Genomic DNA, 23901 nt, shown 5'->3' with positions numbered 1-23901 from the left:
TACTTACCAGTATGCATCTGTTCTTGGCATGTAGGGCTGCTAACATTCATATCGCCCGCCCTCCTCCCCGGTGCCTGTCGCAGCTGCAGATATACTATTGTATTCAATCATTAGCATGGACATCCTTTACACTTTTCACTCCATCTTCTGCCACAATGGCGAAAAACAATCTGGGGATGGAGCCGATGCCCATGCGCACTGTAGTCCAGGGGAGGAGCCACCTATCTCAGGATACTTCGAAGACTCTTCCAGGACAACAATGTGCAATCATCCGAGCCCAACACTAGGCGGCGATCTAATGCTAAGATATGAATGTTAGCAGCCCTACATGCCAAGAACAGATGCATACTGGTAAGTAGCATATTCAGTTCCTCACCAAAAACTTCATCTTACTCCCAATCTCCTCACTCAGAGCCATGGAGACATAAGGCATCGAGATCCCAGTCATCTCAACCTTGCGATCTGGCACCTGAACTCTTAGAGTTTGGATACCTCAATCTTACACCAGACTCCATGAATATCATCAAAGAGGCCAGGCGCCCGACCACAAGAGCATGCTATGCAGCAAAGTGGAAGCAATTTGTAATAACAATCAAATTAACCCACTTGATGCTTCAATACAAAACATCATTTGCTATCTTTTACATCTACAGCGTACCAATTTAGCGTACACATCCATATGCTCACATCTTGTCTACAGAACAGACATCATCTGTCTCTTTTTAGAGTGCCTGCTACTAAAGTATTTATGGATGGGTCCACCTTTTGAGCCATTGCATAGATGTGTACTGCAATTACTCACTTGGAAGGTAGCTTTCCTCATAGCTATCACATCACTGAGGAGAGTGGGTGAGCTTCAGCCACTAACCGTAGAAGAATCATTTTTACAAATGCACCAAAATAAAGTGGTTCGTCGGACCACCCCAAAGTTCCTACCTAAAGCCATTTCTGCCTTTCATATCAACCAATCTGTTGAGTTGCCTATGTTCTTCCCTCAACCAGATTCTGTGGCAGAACGTGCTCCTCACACCTCAGATGTGAAAAGAGCATTACTCTACTACATTGAAAGGACAAAACATTTCTGTAAGACCAAGCTACTATTTGTTGCTTTTGCTCCACCACATAAAGGCAATCCTATATCAAAATCAGGTAGTGTACGGTGGATAGTCAAGTGCATTCAAACATGCTATATTAAAGCAAAACACACATTAACAATCTCCCCTAGAGCGTACTCCGCTCGCAAACTAGGGGCCTTTTTGGCATTTTTAGGAAATACACCCTGTCAGGAAACACCCCTGACGACCTATGGAACGGAGAAGACGAGGAACCCTTACCCTTTTATGCCACTCCTGTTTTTTTTCACAGTCACTGTGGGACCCGATAGACCTGGATAGCAGCCGCCGCTTTCGTTCATCAACCTTCCTGTTTGCTGAGGACTTTGACTCCGATCACGTGGCCAAGTCACATGAGCCAATCGGGGACTCCGAGAGAGAGGAGAGGGATACTTCAGCCAGTAGGGGAAGAGGAGAGTGGCCGACGTCCGAGACCCGGGAGAATCAGGAAGCCCTGTGGGATTGGAGAGAAGACGCCTTCGGGGAAGAGGACACCGACCAGACGGGAAATCGACCGCCCAGGAGATTGGAGCCGAGGAGTGGCCCTAAGCCGAGCAGTCAAGAAGGGGAGCCGGACCTTATCCGGTACTACGACTCTGCCAGCCACGCTCACCGGGGAGCGTGGCTCCCACAGGTTCGTTCCAGAGTGCGAGGCTGGTTCCACAGGGGGGCTGCTAATACTGTCCCGCGTCCAGGGGAGGGAAGGACAGAGTCTATCCCTGTTACACCGGAGACACACCCATAGGGATCTCCATTTTCAGTCATCTCACCTGGGGAAGTTGTATTGGTGACGGTTTGGGTGCTCTTCCTCACCCCCTTTTCCTATAACCTTTTCGGACAAAAAGAGTCCAAATTGACCATTTGTCAATTTCTTTTCTTTTATGTGGAACCTGACATCCGGAGTGGAGTCTTGTATACGAAACAACAGAAGCACAACCTTCCTTAAAGGAGGAGTACCTGCAGAACCAGGACGGATACAAACACGTATCTTGGTTCTGAACAGTTACTTTCTTTCGAAAATCCTTAAATAAAAACACTAAAGCAGGGAAAACGAGTCCGCCTCTCAGTCCTAAGCGACACACCCATAGATGACCTTTGCAAAGCTGCAACATGGTCTACACCACACACATTTACAAAACACTATTGTGTAGATGTCTTAGCTAGACAAGCAGCTAGGGTGGGCCAAGCAGTTTTACGTACACTATTTCAAACAGCTGCCACGGCTACAGGTTAGCCACCACTTTGGGAGATAACTGCTATACAGGCTATGCACAGCATGTGATCTACAGCTCACATGCCTCAAACAGAAAATGCTACTTACCACAGTATGCATCTGTTCTTGGCATGTAGAGTTGTAGATTCACATGTGCCCACCCGCCTCCCCGGTTGCCTATACCTGTTGCAGTACCATCTTACTTAGATACAATATACATGGACATCTCTCTTTGCTACTCTTACTAACTCCATCATCACCCTCTGCGGTAAAACAATCTAACGATGGAGTCGATGCCCATGCGCACTATCACCAAAACTAGGAGGCATCTACCTCGTGACTGGAAAGACTTCTTCGAAGAAAAACAAAGTGCAAACATCCGCACCCAACACTAGTTGGCGCGCTATGCACAGCATGCGAATCAATAGCTCTACATGCCAAGAACAGATGCATACTGTGTCAAGTAGCATTTTCCTTCCAGCATCAGCATAATTTTAATAAAAAATATAAACTGCAGGTATCTGCACTCTTCTGCACCCATGGGTGAAAAAGAATCTAAATATGTTGGCAGTCACGCCCGGGGGGCTGTGGGCTTCCAGTCAATGTCATGTGGGCCCCACCTATGGTCGACACTCAAAAGTAAAGATTTATTTTTTCAAATAATTTTGCTACATCTAATGACAAATGGCAGAATAATGCACAGAATGTGAATAGGCACATGTTGAGAACAGAGAATTGCTTCTGAAAGTCTCTACGTTACCTGCTTAGTGACAGCATCGACATCTCCCAATAGACACACAGCTGGCTTCACACTGTTCCCCAGCTCTTCAGCACAAATGTCCACCTGTGGGCAGAGAGGAAACGGCAGGTCACCCACCACTGACCAGGAGGGAGAGCACATAACTGTCACTCATTGAGGCACTACTGAAAGCATGTCACCCATCACTCACCGAATCAAGACAGTAAACTATCATCGTCCGTCCACAGACTCAGTCCCAAAAGCACATCATTCTCCACTCACTGAGCCAGAACAGCACATCACTCGCTGCTCAATTAACTATAGCAGTTAGCATGCACTCCCTGAGGCAGGAGGGGAAGCACACCACTGTCTGCTCAGGGAGCTAGAACAGTGAGCATGCACTCCCTGAGGCAGGAGGGGAAGCACACCACTGTCTGCTCAGGGAGCTAGAACAGTGAGCATGCACTCCCTGAGGCAGGAGGGGAAGCACACCACTGTCTGCTCAGGGAGCTAGAACAGTGAGCATGCACTCCCTGAGGCAGGAGGGGAAGCACACCACTGTCTGCTCAGGGAGCTAGAACAGTGAGCATGCACTCCCTGAGGCAGGAGGGGAGCACACCACTGTCTGCTCAGGGAGCTAGAACAGTGAGCATGCACTCACTGAGGCAGGAGGGGAAGCACACCACTGTCTGCTCAGGGAGCTAGAACAGTGAGCATGCACTCCCTGAGGTAGGAGGGGAAGCACATCATGGTCTGCTCAGGGAGCTAGTTATAGAAAGCTTGTCACCCATCACTCACTTGGCAGAAACCACATCATTAGTTGCTGAATTACCTATTCTAGAGCGCACACATTTGCCACTCGATGAGCCAGGGCAGGAAGCACCACATTTACCATTCCTTGAGCTGGTCCAAAAAGCAGTCAAATGCAAAAACAACATGGTGACCGCTTGACCTAATCTCCGCCCCGCTCGAGCCGCATCCCAATTCATTGTTTTTTGCCCATCATGCAACCTCAGTTTGGACCCAGCCATATGTAAATCAGTCCTGACCCTTTTCTTCAAGGTAAGAGTCCAGCCTGAACTACCAGGCCAGGTCCTCGCTCAACCAGAACACAAGCAACTTAGGACCATTTCTGCCTTAGTTAGAGCTCCTCAGCCAGTTCTAGTTTGCTTCCAGGAGCACAGTGACCCTGGGACCCGTGGCTCGGCAAACTCAGCTCACTTAGGGCGTCAGATGCAAAAACAACGAGGTGATGGAAACTATGGTCTAAGTTTAATGACTTATGCAGATGACTCGCAAGTCCTGTTTTCACTCTCCAAATCCGACTTGTCTGTCCCTTCTGCATTAAAAGTAGGCCTCCAAGAAATATTCAGTTGGATGTCAGCCAACCAACTCAAATTGAATGGAGATAAGACAGAGGTCCTACTGTTAGGGAATAGTAAAGACCTCTGGAATGATTCCCATTGGCCATCGTCATTAGGCAAACTCCCACCTTTAGCCTCTCAGGTCAGAAACCTTGGGGTCATCATAGATGACAGTCTATCTATGACTCAACAAGCAAACAAAGTGGCAGGTATTTGCTTTACCATTCTTAAATGGTTACGCAAAATAGTCTGGATGTTGCCACCCACTACCCAGAAGACCGTGGTCAATGCCTTAGTGACATCTCGGCTTGATTACGGTAACATCTTATACCTGGGTTCAAACAAGGCAGTGATAAAGCGTCTATAATTAGTGCAGAACGCTGCGGCCAGATTGCTCTGCAAAATCCCTGGATCCGCTAGGATCACTAAACATCTTAGGGAATTGCATTGGCTTAAGGTTGAAAATCGTATTCGTTTCAAGGCCTTGAGTTATTTATTTAAAATCAAAGCTGGCACGGCCCCCAAATATCTACAGGCACTTGTTAAACCCTACCTCCCAAATCGTAGTCTTCGTTCAGGCACAGCGGCAAACTTTGCGGTACCAAGGTTTAAACGGGCCAGAATAGGCGGGAGATCTTTTTCCTACTTGGGCCCAACGTTGTGGAACTCACTGCCTATTCATATACGCAAGGAGGAAAGCTACATGAATTTCAGAAAAAGTGTAAAAACATGGTTATTCAATAAATAAATGTTTTGACTGTTCTCTCTCCAGTGATATCGTGTTTATGCTGTTTCTGGCGCCGGGAAACCCTTTGTGGGTAGCTGTGCGCCTTACAAGTGCTATAAAATAAAAATAAAATAAAAATGGATCGAATGCTTGAATTAATCTCAGCCAATGGCAATCTCTCGGTGCCGCATCCCAATCCATTGTGTTTTGCCCACCATACCACCTCAGTATGGACCCAGCCATATGCAATCCGTCTCGACCCTGCTCCAATGGGAACAGTCCAGGCCACACTGCTAGGCCGGGTCCTCCCCGAACCGGAAGACAACAAACCTAGGACCGGTTTCACCAGAGTTAGGAATCTTCAGCCAGGTACAGCTTTGTCCCAGTGGCACATACACCTGGTTGAAGTCTCATAACTAGGGTGACACTGGTCCTAGTTTGCTGGGGTTCCTGTTCAGTGAGGAATTGGCCAGGCAGTTCAGGCTGGTCTGCTCTCATGAGGAGCAGGGTCAAGAATGATTTGCATATGGCTGGGTCCAAACTCAGGTGGCACGGTGGACAAACACATTATGGATTGGGGACAAAGCTCGAGTGATTGCCAGTGGCTGAGATTAATTCAAGCATTCCATCTATCACTTTGTTGTTTTCGCATTTGAGTAAAAAAAATAGACCACCCACCACTCACTAAAACTAGGACCGAAGGAACAACGCTGGCCGCTCTCTGACCAAGAGTAGAAAGCATGCCGTTCAACATACAGTGGAGCTCAAAAATCCTCACGGAGCAAGAGATCACCGTTTTTTGCTCCACTGTGTGAGAATCTTCAAGAAATCTCAACATTCCCTGAACACCATCAAAAAAAGGGAAAAGAGGCATCCAAGCAAGTGAGTCCACCGCCAGCACAGGGGCATCACAGTGCCCGCGTCTGCCCTCGCTTTACACACAGTGAGCCAGAAGAACCCGAACGGGCTTCTTCACATTATGCAGGCATCGGAATGATTGAAGCCAGGCAGAGGGAATAACGGCATGTGCAAGATCTCATGCAGACTATAGATGTAGGGATTTTCCAAAGCCCATAAGTTCACCATATAGGTTTCTTGACGCTATAGCGGTACTGGACTGACTGGAGCACAGTAGGGAATCTAAAGGCACAGAGCGGGGTAATGTTCAGACTACTCATGCATGGGACAGTGAGATGTGGAGTTGGAGATACACAGGCATGGGGAGTCTGCTGTGAAGCTGAAGATTGGCAGGCATGGTACAGGACATAATCCTCGACAGGCAGCTGGATACAGAGTCGAGGGTATACAGTCAAAGCATCTGCCATAATCCTAGCTACAGGGACATGGAACAGTCTGATCCTGAGCCAGGGGCATGCAGGCATGGTTCAGGGCATATTTCTGATTATACAGGCATGGAAACGTCGGGCGGGGAGCAGAGGGTGTACAGGAATGGTGTAGAGCGCAATCCTGATGAAACAGACAGTGGAGAGTCTCATGTGTATCTTAAAGTACACAGGCCAGACACAGGGCATCATGCAGATTACAGAGGTATCAAACTTAAATTGATGAGGCTGGTGGTGTATAGTGGTGTATGGATTCAGCTGGGTTATATAGGAATAGGCCGGCGTGCAGGATATCTGGGTGATATAGGCATAGGACAGCGGGCTATGCAACTTGCATTGTACAGGTGAGGCAGTATATCTGGGTGATATAGGCATAGGCCAGGGGGTATGCAACTTGCATTGTAGAGGTGGGGCAGTATATCTGGGTGATATAGGCATAGGCCAGGGGGTATGCAACTTGCATTGTAGAGGTGTGGCAGTATATCTGGGTGATATAGGCATAGGACAGCCTGATATGCAACTTGCATTGTACAGGTGTGGCAGTATATCAGGGAAATATAGGCATAGGACAGCCTGATATGCAACTTGCATTGTACAGGTGTGGCAGTATATCTGGGTGACATAGGCATAGGACAGCCTGATATGCAACTTGCATTGTACAGGTGTGGCAGTATATCTGGGTGATATAGGCATAGGACAGCCTGATATGCAACTTGCATTGTACAGGTGTGGCAGTATATCTGGGAAATATAGGCATAGGACAGCCTGATATGCAACTTGCATTGTACAGGTGTGGCAGTATATCTAGGTGATATAGGCATAGGACAGCCTGATATGCAACTTGTATTGTACAGGTGTGGCAGTATATCTGGGTGATATAGGCATAGGAGAGCCTGATATGCACCTTGCATTGTACAGGTGTGGCAGTATATCTAGGTGATATAGGCATAGGACAGCTTTATATGCAACTTGCATTGTACAGGTGTGGCAGTATATCTGGGAAATATAGGCATAGGACAGCCTGATATGCAACTTGCATTGTACAGGTGTGGCAGTATATCTAGGTGATATAGGCATAGGACAGCCTGATATGCAACTTGCATTGTACAGGTGTGGCAGTGTATCTGGGTGATATAGGCATAGGACAGCCTGATATGCAACTTGCATTGTACAGTTGTGGCAGTATATCTGGGTGATATAGGCATAGGACAGCCTGATATGCAACTTGCATTGTACAGGTGTGGCAGTATATCTGGGTGATATAGGCATAGGACAGCCTGATATGCAACTTGCATTGTACAGGTGTGGTAGTATATCAAAGAACTATAGGCATAGGACACCTGGATATGCAACTTGCATTGTACAGGTGTGGCAGTATATCTGGGAAATATAGGCATAGGACAGCCTGATATGCAACTTGCATTGTACAGGTGTGGCAGTATATCTGGGTGATATAGGCATAGGACAGCCTGATATGCAACTTGCATTGTACAGGTGTGGCAGTATATCTGGGAAATATAGGCATAGGACAGCCTGATATGCAACTTGCATTGTACAGGTGTGGCAGTATATCTGGGTGGTATAGGCATAGGACACCCTGATATGCAACTTGCATTGTACAGGTGTGGCAGTATATCTGGGTGATATAGGCATAGGACAGCCTGATATGCAACTTGCATTGTACAGGTGTGGCAGTAAATCTGGATGATATAGGCATAGGACAGCCTGATATGCAACTTGCATTGTACAGGTGTGGCAGTATATCTGGGTGGTATAGGCATAGGACACCCTGATATGCAACTTGCATTGTACAGGTGTGGCAGTATATCTAGGAAATATAGGCATAGGACAGCCGGATATGCAACTTGCATTGTACAGGTGTGGCAGTATATCTGGGTGATATAGGCATAGGACAGCCTGATCTGCAACTTGCATTGTACAGGTGTGGCAGTATATCTGGGTGATATAGGCATAGGACAGCCTGATATGCAACTTGCATTGTACAGGTGTGGCAGTATATCTGGGTGATATAGGCATAGGACAGCCTGATATGCAACTTGCATTGTACAGGTGTGGCAGTATATCTGGGTGATATAGGCATAGGACAGCCTGATATGCAACTTGCATTGTACAGGTGTGGCAGTATATCTGGGTGATATAGGCATAGGACAGCCTGATATGCAACTTGCATTGTACGGGTGTGGCAGTATATCTGGGTGATATAGGCATAGGACAGCCTGATATGCAACTTGCATTGTACAGGTGTGGCAGTATATCTGGGTGATATAGGCATAGGACAGCCTGATATGCAACTTGCATTGTACAGGTGTGGCAGTATATCTGGGTGATATAGGTATAGGACAGCGTGATATGCAACTTGCATTGTACAGGTGTGGCAGTACATCTGGGAAATATAGGCATAGGACAGCCTGATATGCAACTTGCATTGTACAGGTGTGGCAGTACATCTGGGAAATATAGGCATAGGACAGCCTGATATGCAACTTGCATTGTACAGGCGTGGCAGTATATCTGGGTGATATAGGCATAGGACAGCCTGATATGCAACTTGCATTGTACAGGTGTGGCAGTATATCTGGGTGGTATAGGCATAGGACACCCTGATATGCAACTTGCATTGTACAGGTGTGGCAGTATATCTAGGAAATATAGGCATAGGACAGCCTGATATGCAACTTGCATTGTACAGGCGTGGCAGTATATCTGGGTGATATAGGCATAGGACAGCCTGATATGCAACTTGCATTGTACAGGCGTGGCAGTATATCTGGGTGATATAGGCATAGGCCAGGGGGGGTATGCAACTTGCATTGTACAGGCGTGACAATATATCTGGGTTATAAAGGCATAGGACAGCGGGATATGCAACTTGCATTGTACAGGCGTGGCAGTATATCTGGGCTATATAGCCATAGGACAGCCTGATATGCAACTTACATTGTACAGGCGTGGCAGTATGACAGAGGTACATACACAAACGTTACATGACTAGTTTATGCATGAATCAGATTGAAATTACTCGCTGCAGCGTAGAACGGGGTCTTGCCAAGGAGCATCTCCCAGTTTACATAGGCACAGGTGAACTAGAGTCAAAGGGACAGACCAGGATAAAGCTACTCATCCGACCTCACCGTAGAAGGTAGAACCTCGCTAAAGCCTGGCAGAGGGTACGGAGGCACTGTACCAGGGATACGGACCGGCGTAAACCAAGCTGGCAACACACATGTATTGTACCAGACCGCTGTCCTGATTTTTCAGGTGTGGTCTAATGTTAATGCCAGAGGTGCAAAGTGATGCAATTCAAGTTTGGTGCAAACTAACCCCTCTGCCCTCCTCCGGGAGCCTACAAGTAAAACACCATCTTCTGGTACAGACTACCAGTGAGAGGAGCAGCTGGTTAATATGGTGCATGTGTGTATGTGAAGAGCTTGGCAGGGTGAGTGTGTGCATCATACCTGGATTATCTTCACATCAGGCTGGTACCGGGGCGGCAGGCCGAAGTGCAGCATCCAGTTCAGCCTGGCACCGAGGAGCACGATGACATCTGCGTTCCGCAGCGCACTGGAAAGCCATAAAGCAAGGAGATATAAAAATATGCGAGTTAATTACAACTCTGGGCATCTCTTAGCTTCATTCAAGTTAGCATCAGGGGACCAGCAGCCCAAGTGGGGACTATAAGTAAAGGCAGTCCTGATTAGGCGGGAAGAAACACTATACTTCTAATTGACAAAGCCTCATCTGTACTGGTCGGTCCCATTCTGGAGACCACCTGGAGAATGGTGCCATGTAGAGAGCAGAGTTTGGTTCTCGAGCTCACATCTGGGCTGTGGTGTCAGGGTATGGAGCACAAACTCTATAATGTGCAGCTTTGAAGGAGAAGGTTTGATCTCCAGAGGGCGCTGAAACAAAGACAACATTTGTAAACGATGTTGATCTACAGCCATTATAGACCTTCAAAAGCAAAGTGGAACACGCCTGCGGAATTTGAAAGCCAAGAAGAGCGGAGGAATAGACCGCTGGTCAGGCTATAGTTAGAGATTTAAAATGGATAAAGGACTGTGCAGTTTTAAAAACCACACTTGAGCTATCTCCAGCACTGGCATCTCAAGCATTGTATCCATGTCTAAATCGCTGTAGGACTTTTTGATCTGTTTACGACTCCTGGCCTCGCCTTCAAAAGCGCTTAGAGACCTGTTGGTGATTAGCGCTATACAAATACAAATAAACGTCTTGGCTAGAGGATTGCATCTAGTTCTACAGCTCCAATCAGAGTGATATGTGCATTTTAAAAGGAACACCTAGAGGGCTTTGTTGAGATCTGGAAGAGTCCATATCTAAAGTGTTCCAGTTCTCAGGGTGACACTGCAAGTGGTGTGTCATTTATGCAGGCCTTATCTAGAGTATTGTGTCCAGTTATACAGGCCACATGTGGATTACTGCATCTATTATAGATGTCCCATCTGGGGTATTATCGCCAGGTTTGGAGGTCGCATCTAGAGGCCACAAGTACAGTGTTGTATCCATTTCTGCGGGCACCATCTCAAGTATGGTGTCCATTTCTGAAGGACTCATCTAGGGCATTCCAGAGGTTCCAGGGGTCACTTTTTGGACTGGGCTTCCCATACAGAGATCTCAACAAGACCGTGTCCAGTTCTAAAGTGTTCTATCTAGTTCTGGATGTAACATCTCAAGTGCCGTCTTAATTTCTGAAGGCTTCTCCCAGAGGATTGCGACTAGTTCTAGAGGTCACATTTTGGAGTTCTGCAGGTGAGGAGATCTCACCTGAAATATTCTGTCCCGTGTTTACCCGCAAGGCAGAACCTTCTGTTCCAGGAGGCGGTTACCTCAATAGTGTTGCCAAGGTTAATGTGACATTTTAACCAAGAGACCGGGTTTGTGGGCCTCCTGACAGAGTCCAGGCCTCTTGGTGGACATGTTGTGTTACTTGAGGTGGCTAGTACGCAAACAAAGCATCCGAGACATGTGAAGTATGTCCCCATTTCCCAAGTCCCATATGGGGATGGGGTATCACCAAAGATTCAATAATTCATGCACTTACATCCTGTTTCTCCGCTATGGCAGAGGAGCGTCACCCCACTGGTGTAATGCCACCAGACAGAAGAAAAGTAAAATGACAAAACTATTTTATTGTTATTTTATTTTTCACGTACAGTCCGCAGTATGGGGTGGGGCCATGTCTCTGCTGCAGCATCGGGGGGAGGGGGGGGGGGGGGTTTAGGCACTGAAAGTGCGCATGTGGGTTTGGCCAGCTGTCCACGGGCAGCCAAACCGGAATGCGCACTTTGATATTTCAAGGCTGTTCCTAGGAGAGATCATCAGTGCCCAGGGGCACAGGCGTCCAGCCCCTGCTGGAGCTTTAAACTGGCCCGCTCCGCCCAATCCCAGCGCTTCTTTTATGTTGGGAGTAATTGCATGAGAGAAGTGCTGGGATTGCGTAGGGAGTCCAGAATCCTGTGCTCCCCTGGGGACTGTAGTGCCAGGAGCAGCGATTGCGAGCACACCGCGAAAGGTGCCCGCAATCGCTGGGGAGAGGTGTGGCGCTGCGGCCAGGGTGACTGACGCTGGAATCTGGGGATCACGGTTCGATCCCTGGCTCCGGTGGAAGATTAGCCCAGCACCTGTGACTCTGGGCAATAGCTTGCTTAATCTTCCCGACGGCCCCCAGCGCCTAGAGAACTTTACGGGTGATTGTTCACGCTTTACAAATGTGGATTATTATTATTATTAGGGTAAGTGTCAAAACTATTTTTAAAATTATTTTTTTCCTCCAGGCTGCCCTCCGCTGCCCCTCCAAGTTGCATTGGCAGCAGCCGCTGCTGTTCCTCCACAACAGTGATTTTCAGTATGAAGTGGCCTTATGGAAGAGTCATTCTTCCACAGCCTTGTGCAGTCCCCCCCATAGAAGTAGGTAGACTAGAGACTCACTGGAGACTCCCTCCTCCCTACGACGACTGGTAGGGCAGCTCCCCTGACCTCACCCAGCAGAGATAGGAAGATCTTGGGAAGGGGAGAGTGTTGCGCCCCCTCATCCTTCACAAAATAGTAGGCAACTCCTAAATGCACCTCCACCCGGCAGGAGGTAGTTCAGTCTTGGTTCAGCAGCCCTGGCTGTCCTAGCAGTGATTGGTAGACAATAGGGTAGGGTCACCCTCCCAGAAACAGTAGGTTGACCTTATCCATCCCCCATACCCCAGCCAGTATGGCTCCTGTATAGAGATCGCATCCAGTGCATTGTGTCTAGATCTAGAGGTAGTCTGAGCCTGTGGGAGCCCTCGCCTCAACCATGGGCCACACCTCCGTCTGCGCCAGCACAGTTGGTGTTACCTCGGCTCGATGACACATAGAGCAGGACTGGCGCTCACCTGGACCTGACTGCGAACACGCAGAGGGGGAGAAGCTCTGCCAGGGCTGGCTCTCACCTGGACCCGACGGCAGACACGCAGAGGGGGAGAAGCTCTGCCAGGGCTGGCTCTCACCTGGACCCGACGGCAGACACGCAGAGGGGGAGAAGCTCTGCCGGGCTGGCTCTCACCTGGACCTGACGGCGAACATGCAGAGGGGGAGAAGCTCTGCCGGGGCTGGTTCTCACCTGGACCTGGCGGCAGAGGGGGAGAAGCTCTGCCCAGCTGGCGCTCACCTGGACCTGGCGGCAGACACGCAGAGGGGGAGAAGCTCTGCCAGGGCTGGGTAGAGGGGGATAATCTCTGCCGGGGCTGGTTCTCACCTGGACCTGGCGGCAGACACTCAGAGAGGGAGAAGCTCTGCCAGGGCTGGTTCTCACCTGGACCTGGCGGCAGACACGCAGAGGGGGAGAAGCTCTGCCAGGGCTGGTTCTCACCTGGACCTGGCGGCAGACACGCAGAGGGGGAGAAGCTCTGCCCAGCTGGTTCTCACCTGGACCTGGCGGCAGACACGCAGAGGGGAGAAGCTCAGCCGGGGCTGGTTCTCACCTGAACCTGGCGGCAGACACGCAGAGGGGGAGAAGCTCTGCCGGGGCTGGTTCTCACCTGGACCTGGCGGCAGACACGCAGAGGGGGAGAAGCTCTGCCCAGCTGGTTCTCACCTGGACCTGGCGGCAGACACGCAGAGGGGGAGAAGCTCTGCCGGGGCTGGTTCTCACCGGGACCTGGCACCAGACACGCAGAGGGGGAGAAGCTCTGCCGGGGCTGGTTCTCACCTGGACCTGGCGGCAGACACACAGAGCGGGAGAAGCTCTGTCAGGGCTGGGCAGAGGGGGATAATCTCTGCCGGGGCTGGTTCTCACCGGGACCTGGCGGCAGACACGCAGAGGGGGAGAAGCTCTGCGGGGGCTGGTTCTCACCTGGACCTGGCGGCAGACACGCAGAGGGGGAGAAGCTCTGCCAGGGCTGGTTCTCACCTGGACCTGGCGGCAGACACGCAGAGGGGGAGAAGTTCTGCCCAGCTGGTTCTCACCTGGACCTGGCGGCAGACACGCAGAGGGGGAGAAGCTCTGCCGGGGCTGGTTCTCACCTGGACCTGGCGGCAGACACGCAGAGGGGGAGAAGCTCTGCCGGTGCTGGTTCTCACCTGGACCTGACGGCAGACACGCAGAGGGGGAGAAGCTCTGCCGGGGCTGGTTCTCACCTGGACCTGGCGGCAGACACGCAGAGGGGGAGAAGCTCTGCCGGGGCTGGTTCTCACCTGGAAATGGGGGCAGACACGCAGAGGGGGAGAAGCTCTGCCGGGGCTGGTTCTCACCTGGACATGGGGGCAGACACGCAGAGGGGGAGAAGCTCTTCCGGGGCTGGCGCTCACCTGGACCTGGCGGCAGACACGCAGAGGGGGAGAAGTTCTGCCGGGGCTAGTTCTCACCTGGACCTGACGGCAGACACGCAGAGGGGGAGAAGCTCTGCCGGGGCTGGTTCTCACCTGGACCTGGCAGCAGAGACGCAGAAGGGGAGAAGCTCGGACGGGGCTGGCTCTCACCTGGACCTGGCGGCAGACACGCAGAGGGGGAGAAGCTCTGCGAGGCTGGTTCTCACGTGGAGCTGGCGGCAGACACGCAGAGGGGGAGAAGCTCTGCGGGGGCTGGCACTCACCTGGACCTGATGGCAGACACGCAGAGGGGGAGAAGCTCTGCCCGGCTGGCTCTCACCTGGACCTGACGGCAGAGACGCAGAGGGAGAGAAGCTCTGCCGGGGCTGGTTCTCACCTGGACCTGGCGGCAGACACGCAGAGGGGGAGAAGCTCTGCCGGGGCTGGTTCTCACCTGGACCTGGCGGCAGACACGCAGAGGGGGAGAAGCTCTGCGAGGCTGGCTCTCACCTGGACCTGGTGGCAGACACACAGAGGGGGAGAAGCTCTGCGGGGGCTGGCTCTCACCTGGACCTGGCGGCAGACACGCAGAGGGGGAGAAGCTCTGCCGGGACTGGCTCTCCCCTGGACCTGGCGGCAGACACGCAGAGAGGAGAAGCTCTGCCGGGGCTGGTTCTCACCTGGACCCGACGGCAGACACGCAGAGGGGGAGAAGCTCTGCCGGGGCTGGTTCTCACCTGGACCTGGCGGCAGACACGCAGAGGGGGAGAAGCTCTGCCGGGGCTGGTTCTCACCTGGACCCGACGGCAGACACGCAGAGGGGGAGAAGCTCTGCGAGGCTGGCTCTCACATGGACCTCGTGGCAGACACGCAGAGGGGGAGAAGCTCTGCCGGGGCTGGTTCTCACCTGGACCTGGCGGCAGACACGCAGAGGGGGAGAAGTTCTGCCCAGCTGGTTCTCACCTGGACCTGGTGGCAGACACGCAGAGGGGGAGAAGCTCTGCCGGGGCTGGTTCTCACCTGGACCTGGCGGCAGACACGCAGAGGGGGAGAAGCTCTGCCGGGGCTGGTTCTCACCTGGACCTGACGGCAGACACGCAGAGGGGGAGAAGCTCTGCCGGGGCTGGTTCTCACCTGGACCCGACGGCAGAGGGGAGAAGCTCAGCCGGGGCTGGTTCTCACCTGGACCTGGCGGCAGACATGCAGAGGGGGAGAAGCTCTGCCAGGGCTGGTTCTCACCTGGACATGGGGGCAGACACGCAGAGGGGGAGAAGCTCTGCCAGGGCTGGGCAGAGGGGGATAATCTCTGCCGGGGCTGGTTCTCACCTGGACCTGGCGGCAGACACTCAGAGGGGGAGAAGCTCTGCCAGGGCTGGTTCTCACCTGGACCTGGCGGCAGACACGCAGAGGGGGAGAAGCTCTGCCGGGGCTGGTTCTCACCGGGACCTGGCGGCAGACACGCAAAGGGGGAGAAGCTCTGCCGGGGCTGGTTCTCACCTGGACACGACGGCAGACACGCAGAGGGGGAGAAGCTCTGCCGGGGCTGGTTCTCACCTGGACCTGACCGCGAACACGCAGAGGGGGAGAAGCTCTGCCAGGGCTGGTTCTCACCTGGACCTGACCGCGAACACGCAGAGGGGGAGAAGCTCTGCCGGGGCTGGTTCTCACCTGGACCTGGCGGCAGACACGCAGAGGGGAGAAGCTCTGCCCAGCTGGTTCTCACCAGGACCTGACCGCGAACACGCAGAGGGGGAGAAGCTCTGCCGGGGCTGGTTCTCACCTGGACCTGGCGGCAGACACGCAGAGGGGGAGAAGCTCTGCCCAGCTGGTTCTCACCAGGACCTGACCGCGAACACGCAGAGGGTGAGAAGCTCTGCCGGGGCTGGTTCTCACCTGGACCTGGCGGCAGACACGCAGAGGGGGAGAAGCTCTGCCCAGCTGGTTCTCACCTGGACCCGACGGCAGACACGCAGAGGGGGAGAAGCTCTGCCGGGGCTGGTTCTCACCTGGACCTGGCGGCAGACACGCAGAGGGGGAGAAGCTCTGCCGGGGCTGGTTCTCACCTGGACCTGGCGGCAGACACGCAGAGGGGGAGAAGCTCTGTCAGGGCTGGTTCTCACCTGGACCTGGCGGCAGAGGGGGAGAAGCTCTGCCCAGCTGGATCTCACCTGGACCTGGCGGCAGACACGCAGAGGGGGAGAAGCTCTGCCAGGGCTGGGCAGAGGGGGATAATCTCTGCCGGGGCTGGTTCTCACCTGGACCTGGCGGCAGACACGCAGAGGGGGAGAAGCTCTGCCAGGGCTGGTTCTCACCTGGACCTGGCGGCAGACACGCAGAGGGGGAGAAGTTCTGCCCAGCTGGTTCTCACCTGGACCTGGCGGCAGACACGCAGAGGGGGAGAAGCTCTGCCGGGGCTGGTTCTCACCTGGACCTGGCGGCAGACACGCAGATGGGGAGAAGCTCTGCCAGGGGTGGTTCTCACCTGGACATGGGGGCAGACACGCAGAGGGGGAGAAGCTCTGCCGGGGCTGGTTCTCACCTGGACCCGACGGCAGAGGGGAGAAGCTCAGCCGGGGCTGGTTCTCACCTGGACCTGGCGGCAGACACGCAGAGGGGGAGAAGCTCTGCCAGGGCTGGTTCTCACCTGGACATGGGGGCAGGCACGCAGAGGGGGAGAAGCTCTGCCGGGGCTGGTTCTCACCTGGACCTGGCGGCAGACACGCAGAGGGGAGAAGCTCTTCCGGGGCTGGCGCTCACCTGGACCTGGCGGCAGACACGCAGAGGGGGAGAAGCTCTGCCGGGGCTGGTTCTCACCTGGACCTGGCAGCAGAGACGCAGAAGGGGAGAAGCTCGGACGGGGCTGGCTCTCACCTGGACCTGGCGGCAGACACGCAGAGGGGGAGAAGCTCTGCCGGGGCTGGTTCTCACCTGGACCTGACGGCAGACACGCAGAGGGGGAGAAGCTCTGCCGGGGCTGGTTCTCACCTGGACCTGGCAGCAGAGACGCAGAAGGGGAGAAGCTCGGACGGGGCTGGCTCTCACCTGGACCTGGCGGCAGACACGCAGAGGGGGAGAAGCTCTGCGAGGCTGGTTCTCACCTGGACCTGGCGGCAGACACGCAGAGGGGGAAAAGCTCTGCCCGGCTGGCTCTCACCTCGACCTGACGGCAGAGACGCAGAGGGAGAGAAGCTCTGCCGGGGCTGGTTCTCACCTGGACCTGGCGGCAGACACGCAGAGGGGGAGAAGCTCTGCGAGGCTGGCTCTCACCTGGACCTGGTGGCAGACACGCAGAGGGAGAGAAGCTCTGATGGGCTGGCTCTCACCTGGACCCGACGGCACACACGCAGAGGGGGAGAAGCTCTGCCGGGGCTGGTTCTCACCTGGACCCGACGGCAGAGGGGAGAAGCTCAGCCGGGGCTGGTTCTCACCTGGACCTGGCGGCAGACACGCAGAGGGGGAGAAGCTCTGCCAGGGCTGGTTCTCACCTGGACATGGGGGCAGGCACGCAGAGGGGGAGAAGCTCTGCCGGGGCTGGTTCTCACCTGGACCTGGCGGCAGACACGCAGAGGGGGAGAAGCTCTTCCGGGGCTGGCGCTCACCTGGACCTGGCGGCAGACACGCAGAGGGGGAGAAGCTCTGCCGGGGCTGGTTCTCACCTGGACCTGGCAGCAGAGACGCAGAAGGGGAGAAGCTCGGACGGGGCTGGCTCTCACCTGGACCTGGCGGCAGACACGCAGAGGGGGAGAAGCTCTGCCGGGGCTGGTTCTCACCTGGACCTGACGGCAGACACGCAGAGGGGGAGAAGCTCTGCCGGGGCTGGTTCTCACCTGGACCTGGCAGCAGAGACGCAGAAGGGGAGAAGCTCGGACGGGGCTGGCTCTCACCTGGACCTGGCGGCAGACACGCAGAGGGGGAGAAGCTCTGCGAGGCTGGTTCTCACCTGGACCTGGCGGCAGACACGCAGAGGGGGAGAAGCTCTGCCCGGCTGGCTCTCACCTGGACCTGACGGCAGAGACGCAGAGGGAGAGAAGCTCTGCCGGGGCTGGTTCTCACCTGGACCTGGCGGCAGACACGCAGAGGGGGAGAAGCTCTGCGAGGCTGGCTCTCACCTGGACCTGGTGGCAGACACGCAGAGGGAGAGAAGCTCTGATGGGCTGGCTCTCACCTGGACCCGACGGCACACACGCAGAGGGGGAGAAGCTCTGCCGGGGCTGGTTCTCACCTGGACCTGACGGCGAACACGCAGAGGGGGAGAAGCTCTGCCGGGGCTGGTTCTCACTTGGACCTGGCGAAAGACACGCAGAGGGGGAGAAGCTCTGCCGGGACTGGCTCTCCCCTGGACCTGGCGGCAGACACGCAGAGGGGAGAAGCTCTGCCGGGGCTGGTTCTCACCTGGACCTGGCGGCAGACACGCAGAGGGGGAGAAGTTCTGCCCAGCTGGTTCTCACCTGGACCTGGCGGCAGACACGCAGAGGGGGAGAAGCTCTGCCGGGGCTGGTTCTCACCTGGACCTGGCGGCAGACACGCAGAGGGGGAGAAGCTCTGCCGGGGCTGGTTCTCACCTGGACCTGGCGGCAGACACGCAGAGGGGGAGAAGCTCTGCCGGGGCTGGTTCTCACCTGGACCTGACGGCAGACACGCAGAGGGGGAGAAGCTCTGCCGGGGCTGGTTCTCACCTGGACCCGACGGCAGAGGGGAGAAGCTCAGCCGGGGCTGGTTCTCACCTGGACTTGGCGGCAGACATGCAGAGGGGGAGAAGCTCTGCCATTGCTGGTTCTCACCTGGACATGGGGGCAGACACGCAGAGGGGGAGAAGCTCTGCCGGGGCTGGTTCTCACCTGGACCTGGCGGCAGACACGCAGAGGGGGAGAAGCTCTTCCGGGGCTGGCGCTCACCTGGACCTGGCGGCAGACACGCAGAGGGGGAGAAGCTCTGCCGGGGCTGGTTCTCACCTGGACCTGGCAGCAGAGACGCAGAAGGGGAGAAGCTCGGACGGGGCTGGCTCTCACCTGGACCTGGCGGCAGACACGCAGAGGGGGAGAAGCTCTGTGAGGCTGGTTCTCACCTGGACCTGGCGGCAGACACGCAGAGGGGGAGAAGCTCTGCCCGGCTGGCTCTCACCTGGACCTGACGGCAGAGACGCAGAGGGGGAGAAGCTCTGCCGGGGCTGGCACTCACCTGGACCTGATGGCAGACACGCAGAGGGGGAGAAGCTCTGCGAGGCTGGCTCTCACCTGGACCTGGTGGCAGACACACAGAGGGGGAGAAGCTCTGCCGGGGCTGGTTCTCACCTGGACCTGGCGGCAGACACGCAGAGGGGGAGAAGTTCTGCCCAGCTGGTTCTCACCTGGACCTGGTGGCAGACACGCAGAGGGGGAGAAGCTCTGCCGGGGCTGGTTCTCACCTGGACCTGGCGGCAGACACGCAGAGGGGGAGAAGCTCTGCCGGGGCTGGTTCTCACCTGGACCTGACGGCAGACACGCAGAGGGGGAGAAGCTCTGCCGGGGCTGGTTCTCACCTGGACCCGACGGCAGAGGGGAGAAGCTCAGCCGGGGCTGGTTCTCACCTGGACCTGGCGGCAGACATGCAGAGGGGGAGAAGCTCTGCCATTGCTGGTTCTCACCTGGACATGGGGGCAGACACGCAGAGGGGGAGAAGCTCTGCCGGGGCTGGTTCTCACCTGGACCTGGCGGCAGACACGCAGAGGGGGAGAAGCTCTTCCGGGGCTGGCGCTCACCTGGACCTGGCAGCAGACACGCAGAGGGGGAGAAGCTCTGCCGGGGCTGGTTCTCACCTGGACCTGGCAGCAGAGACGCAGAAGGGGAGAAGCTCGGACGGGGCTGTCTCTCACCTGGACCTGGCGGCAGACACGCAGAGGGGGAGAAGCTCTGCCGGGGCTGGCACTCACCTGGACCTGATGGCAGACACGCAGAGGGGGAGAAGCTCTGCCCGGCTGGCTCTCACCTGGACCTAACGGCAGAGACGCAGAGGGAGAGAAGCTCTGCCGGGGCTGGGTCTCACCTGGACCTGGCCACAGACACGCAGAGGGGGAGAAGCTCTGCCGGGGCTGGTTCTCACCTGGACCTGGCGGCAGACACGCAGAGGGGGAGAAGCTCTGCGAGGCTGGCTCTCACCTGGACCTGGTGGCAGACACACAGAGGGGGAGAAGCTCTGCGGGGGCTGGCTCTCACCTGGACCTGGCGGCAGACACGCAGAGGGGGAGAAGCTCTGATGGGCTGGCTCTCACCTGGACCCGACGGCACACACGCAGAGGGGGAGAAGCTCTGCCGGGGCTGGTTCTCACCTGGACCTGACGGCGAACACACAGAGGGGGAGAAGCTCTGCCGGGGCTGGTTCTCACTTGGACCTGGCGGCAGACACGCAGAGGGGGAGAAGCTCTGCCGGGACTGGCTCTCCCCTGGACCTGGCGGCAGACACGCAGATGGGAGAAGCTCTGCCGGGGCTGGTTCTCACCTGGACCCGACGGCAGACACGCAGAGGGGGAGAAGCTCTGCCGGGGCTGGTTCTCACCTAGACCTGGCGGCAGACACGCAGAGGGGAGAAGCTCTGCCGGGGCTGGTTCTCACCTGGACCTGGCGGCAGACACGCAGAGGGGGAGAAGCTCTGCGAGGCTGGCTCTCACCTGGACCTGGTGGCAGACACACAGAGGGGGAGAAGCTCTGCGGGGGCTGGCTCTCACCTGGACCTGGCGGCAGACACGCAGAGGGGGAGAAGCTCTGATGGGCTGGCTCTCACCTGGACCCGACGGCACACACGCAGAGGGGGAGAAGCTCTGCCGGGGCTGGTTCTCACCTGGACCTGACGGCGAACACGCAGAGGGGGAGAAGCTCTGCCGGGGCTGGTTCTCACTTGGACCTGGCGGCAGACACGCAGAGGGGGAGAAGCTCTGCCGGGACTGGCTCTCCCCTGGACCTGGCGGCAGACACGCAGAGGGGAGAAGCTCTGCCGGGGCTGGTTCTCACCTGGACCTCAAGATCAATGGGGGAAGGTAGGAAGACATGATCCAATCAGTTTCCTATGTTAATAATGCTTCTAATCAAAAAGAAAGGATCACTTGTCCTGCATAACATGGGGTATGCGGGAAGGTTCGTACTAGTCCCAATAAAAAACCCTCATATATGTGTTGGAAGATTTCGATTTATTAGCGGTGTATCTTGATTCTCCGCTGTCCCTCACACGTGTTCGCACAATCATTGGGTTAGTAGTTTATGCGACCTCCAACCAGGAGGTATTACCCTTGTTAGAACAGTAGTGATCAGAAATCGTGCAGTGAAGTTGTGACTAATAAAATAGCTCTCTATACCAGACAGTTAGTTTTAATGATTCTGATATTTTTGAGGCCTATGTTAAAATTCAAAAGCGTGAATTGGAGTGATTATGACTCTTTCACAATAAAAATTGCGTGGGTTTGGTCGACATGTTTCAGCCCTTCGGTTGCCAATAAGTCAGTGGGGCTTTCATCAGGACCACGGTGCTCAGGTGAATAGAGACCTCTCACGTCTCTATATGAAGTGGAGGAATTCAAAAGAACGTGTCACTATGTTGTTCTTTACCAAGGTCAAAATGTACCTTGTCACGTGGTCGTAATAGACCTCAACGGGATCCAGCCAGGTCAGGGGGGTGCACTCTGTCACTCCGTCATGCCGCTTGTGCTGACTCTGCTGGTTCTGGACCCGGAACTTTTATTGGGACTAGTACGAACCTTCCCGCATACCCCATGTTATGCAGGACAAGTCTCACCTGGACCTGGCAGCAGACACGCAGAGAGGATGGTTATCGGGAACAACGCCTTTGCCCATTGGGGTGGGCAGGAACGGGAGCCCAGTCTGCTCTACCAGCCTCCGGATACTCTGTTCGGCTCTGGAGTAGGCCGCGCCTGGAAAGACAGAGCAAGAACATGGGTCATAGATGGTCATGCCATGTAATGAAATAACAGCTGTATACATGTGCAACAAACATGATCATCAAACATAATAACTTGGTTCATGATAGCTCCTAGGCACTGGGCCAGTGTCACTTCTTCATCTCTCAGCTGCCTCAGACTGAAAGGTTTTGTCATGGGCTGGGCTGAATCAGATTTGATTATAACTTCATCCATCAACGCAATGGCATAAACAAGCTGGAAAACGATTGAATGGAATGTACTTAGAATAATTACCAGGGGTTTAGGCGGACACAAACATGTCAATCGATTACTATTTTTCTGTCTATGTAAATGGGCAATACTATTGTCTTTATTATTAACTTTCAGAATACAGTTTCTAGTTGAATGCGGACTACTGCCAAACCAGAGATTTTCATTCCTTCATCACTTTATTTGCTTTAAGTGGTGCCAAGCTACTATCTTGAAGGAGCTACTTCACTGCACCTTTGACACACAAGTATGCTTATATAGCACATGCTATGATTTGCCTCCAGGATCAGATAACATGTATGAATTCCTACCAGACTCGATGGTACTCCATTTATCAACCTCAAAAGTACGAAAGGCCGAGTGGACCCTCTGGGATTAGAACTTGTGCGATTCACGTTACAGGCGGCACTCTACAATGAATGCATTAGTTTGCGGCGCTTTCCAAAAAGTACTACGTTAGAGACTATTAAGTGGATTGTGTGGACAGGTAAGGATAGTGGCCATGACAGCTTAAACCATTTAGGGGGCAGTGTAGGGCAGGGCCCAGTCTGATGTCTTCAGGGGGTTGAGCCTGCTGCCATCACTAACAGATCCAAGTGTAAACAACTTTGTTTGAATATGCATAGGTTTCCAATACTGCCTCAAAAGCCGGTGGTCGGGGTGCATTTTCAGGTTAAGGGGCAATGAGAACAAAGCGGGGGACTGCTTCCATGTTTGAACTTTGAATGGCAGCTCCTGAGCATGTGACTGGACTGCCGCCCCTATTTGGGGTGCTCTGGGAAACTATATCAGTAGCAACCTGGCCTTCCACCCACAAGGCCTTCGAGCACGTTATTTTGAATGTTATCGCACCCTACATTGGGAGCCACTTGTGAGCACAGCCAATAAATATCATGTTGTCACCATACCAGCAGAAAACCAACCCACTTCGAGGAAGATTGGATATCAATTTAAATATGCAACATCACAGAACCCCAGCACTGAAAGATTCTCACCGTTAAACTAGAGTTTAAAAACAAGCATTTGCAATGCAATCGCATTTGCGCGAGTTTAAGCTATTGGCATTGTAAATGACAATGCCTTTTATTTATCTGTTTTCATAATTAAAACATAAATAAAAGGTATTGCCGTTTACAATGCCAATATCTCATACTCTTGAAAATGAGAGACCTATGTTATTTCAAAGAAGCGGCCGCCATTGTCCTGGGCAGATTAGAAAGTGAAAGTGCGCATGGCGCGCTGAATGGTGCAGGAAAGCATGTCGTGCCTACAGTAGGAGAAACTCATGAAAGAAAATATTGCTTCAGACTAAATAAGGCATCGCGTGTAACAACCGAAGTAAAGGGCCAGTCTATGGCAGTGCCTGTGCGCGTGAATGGCGCGTGCTGTCCCTTCCAGCAGGTGAGAGAGAAAAGCAGAGAAGTGATGGT

The 23901-nt window shown here is 54.2% G+C and overlaps 1 protein-coding gene across 1 annotated transcript in view; it reads right to left on the bottom strand.

Moving 5' to 3' along the window:
• HACL1 (2-hydroxyacyl-CoA lyase 1) overlaps positions 1–23901 on the bottom strand; it is a 145665-nt gene that overhangs the window by 61678 nt on the left and 60086 nt on the right. Inside the window, exons 9-11 of the mRNA XM_078664032.1 lie at positions 22078–22213; positions 9975–10080; positions 3086–3169 (exon numbers count right to left, since the gene is read on the bottom strand). Of these exons, the coding sequence (XP_078520158.1) occupies positions 3086–3169; positions 9975–10080; positions 22078–22213 (326 nt within the window). The remainder of the gene's footprint in view (positions 1–3085; positions 3170–9974; positions 10081–22077; positions 22214–23901) is intronic.

This window comes from Lissotriton helveticus, chromosome 10 (genome assembly GCF_964261635.1).
Source record: "Lissotriton helveticus chromosome 10, aLisHel1.1, whole genome shotgun sequence".
In the NCBI taxonomy this organism is placed as follows: domain Eukaryota; kingdom Metazoa; phylum Chordata; class Amphibia; order Caudata; family Salamandridae; genus Lissotriton; species Lissotriton helveticus.
Note: the sequence above shows the minus strand (reverse complement) of the source record. Positions and strands in the feature narration are given on the sequence as shown.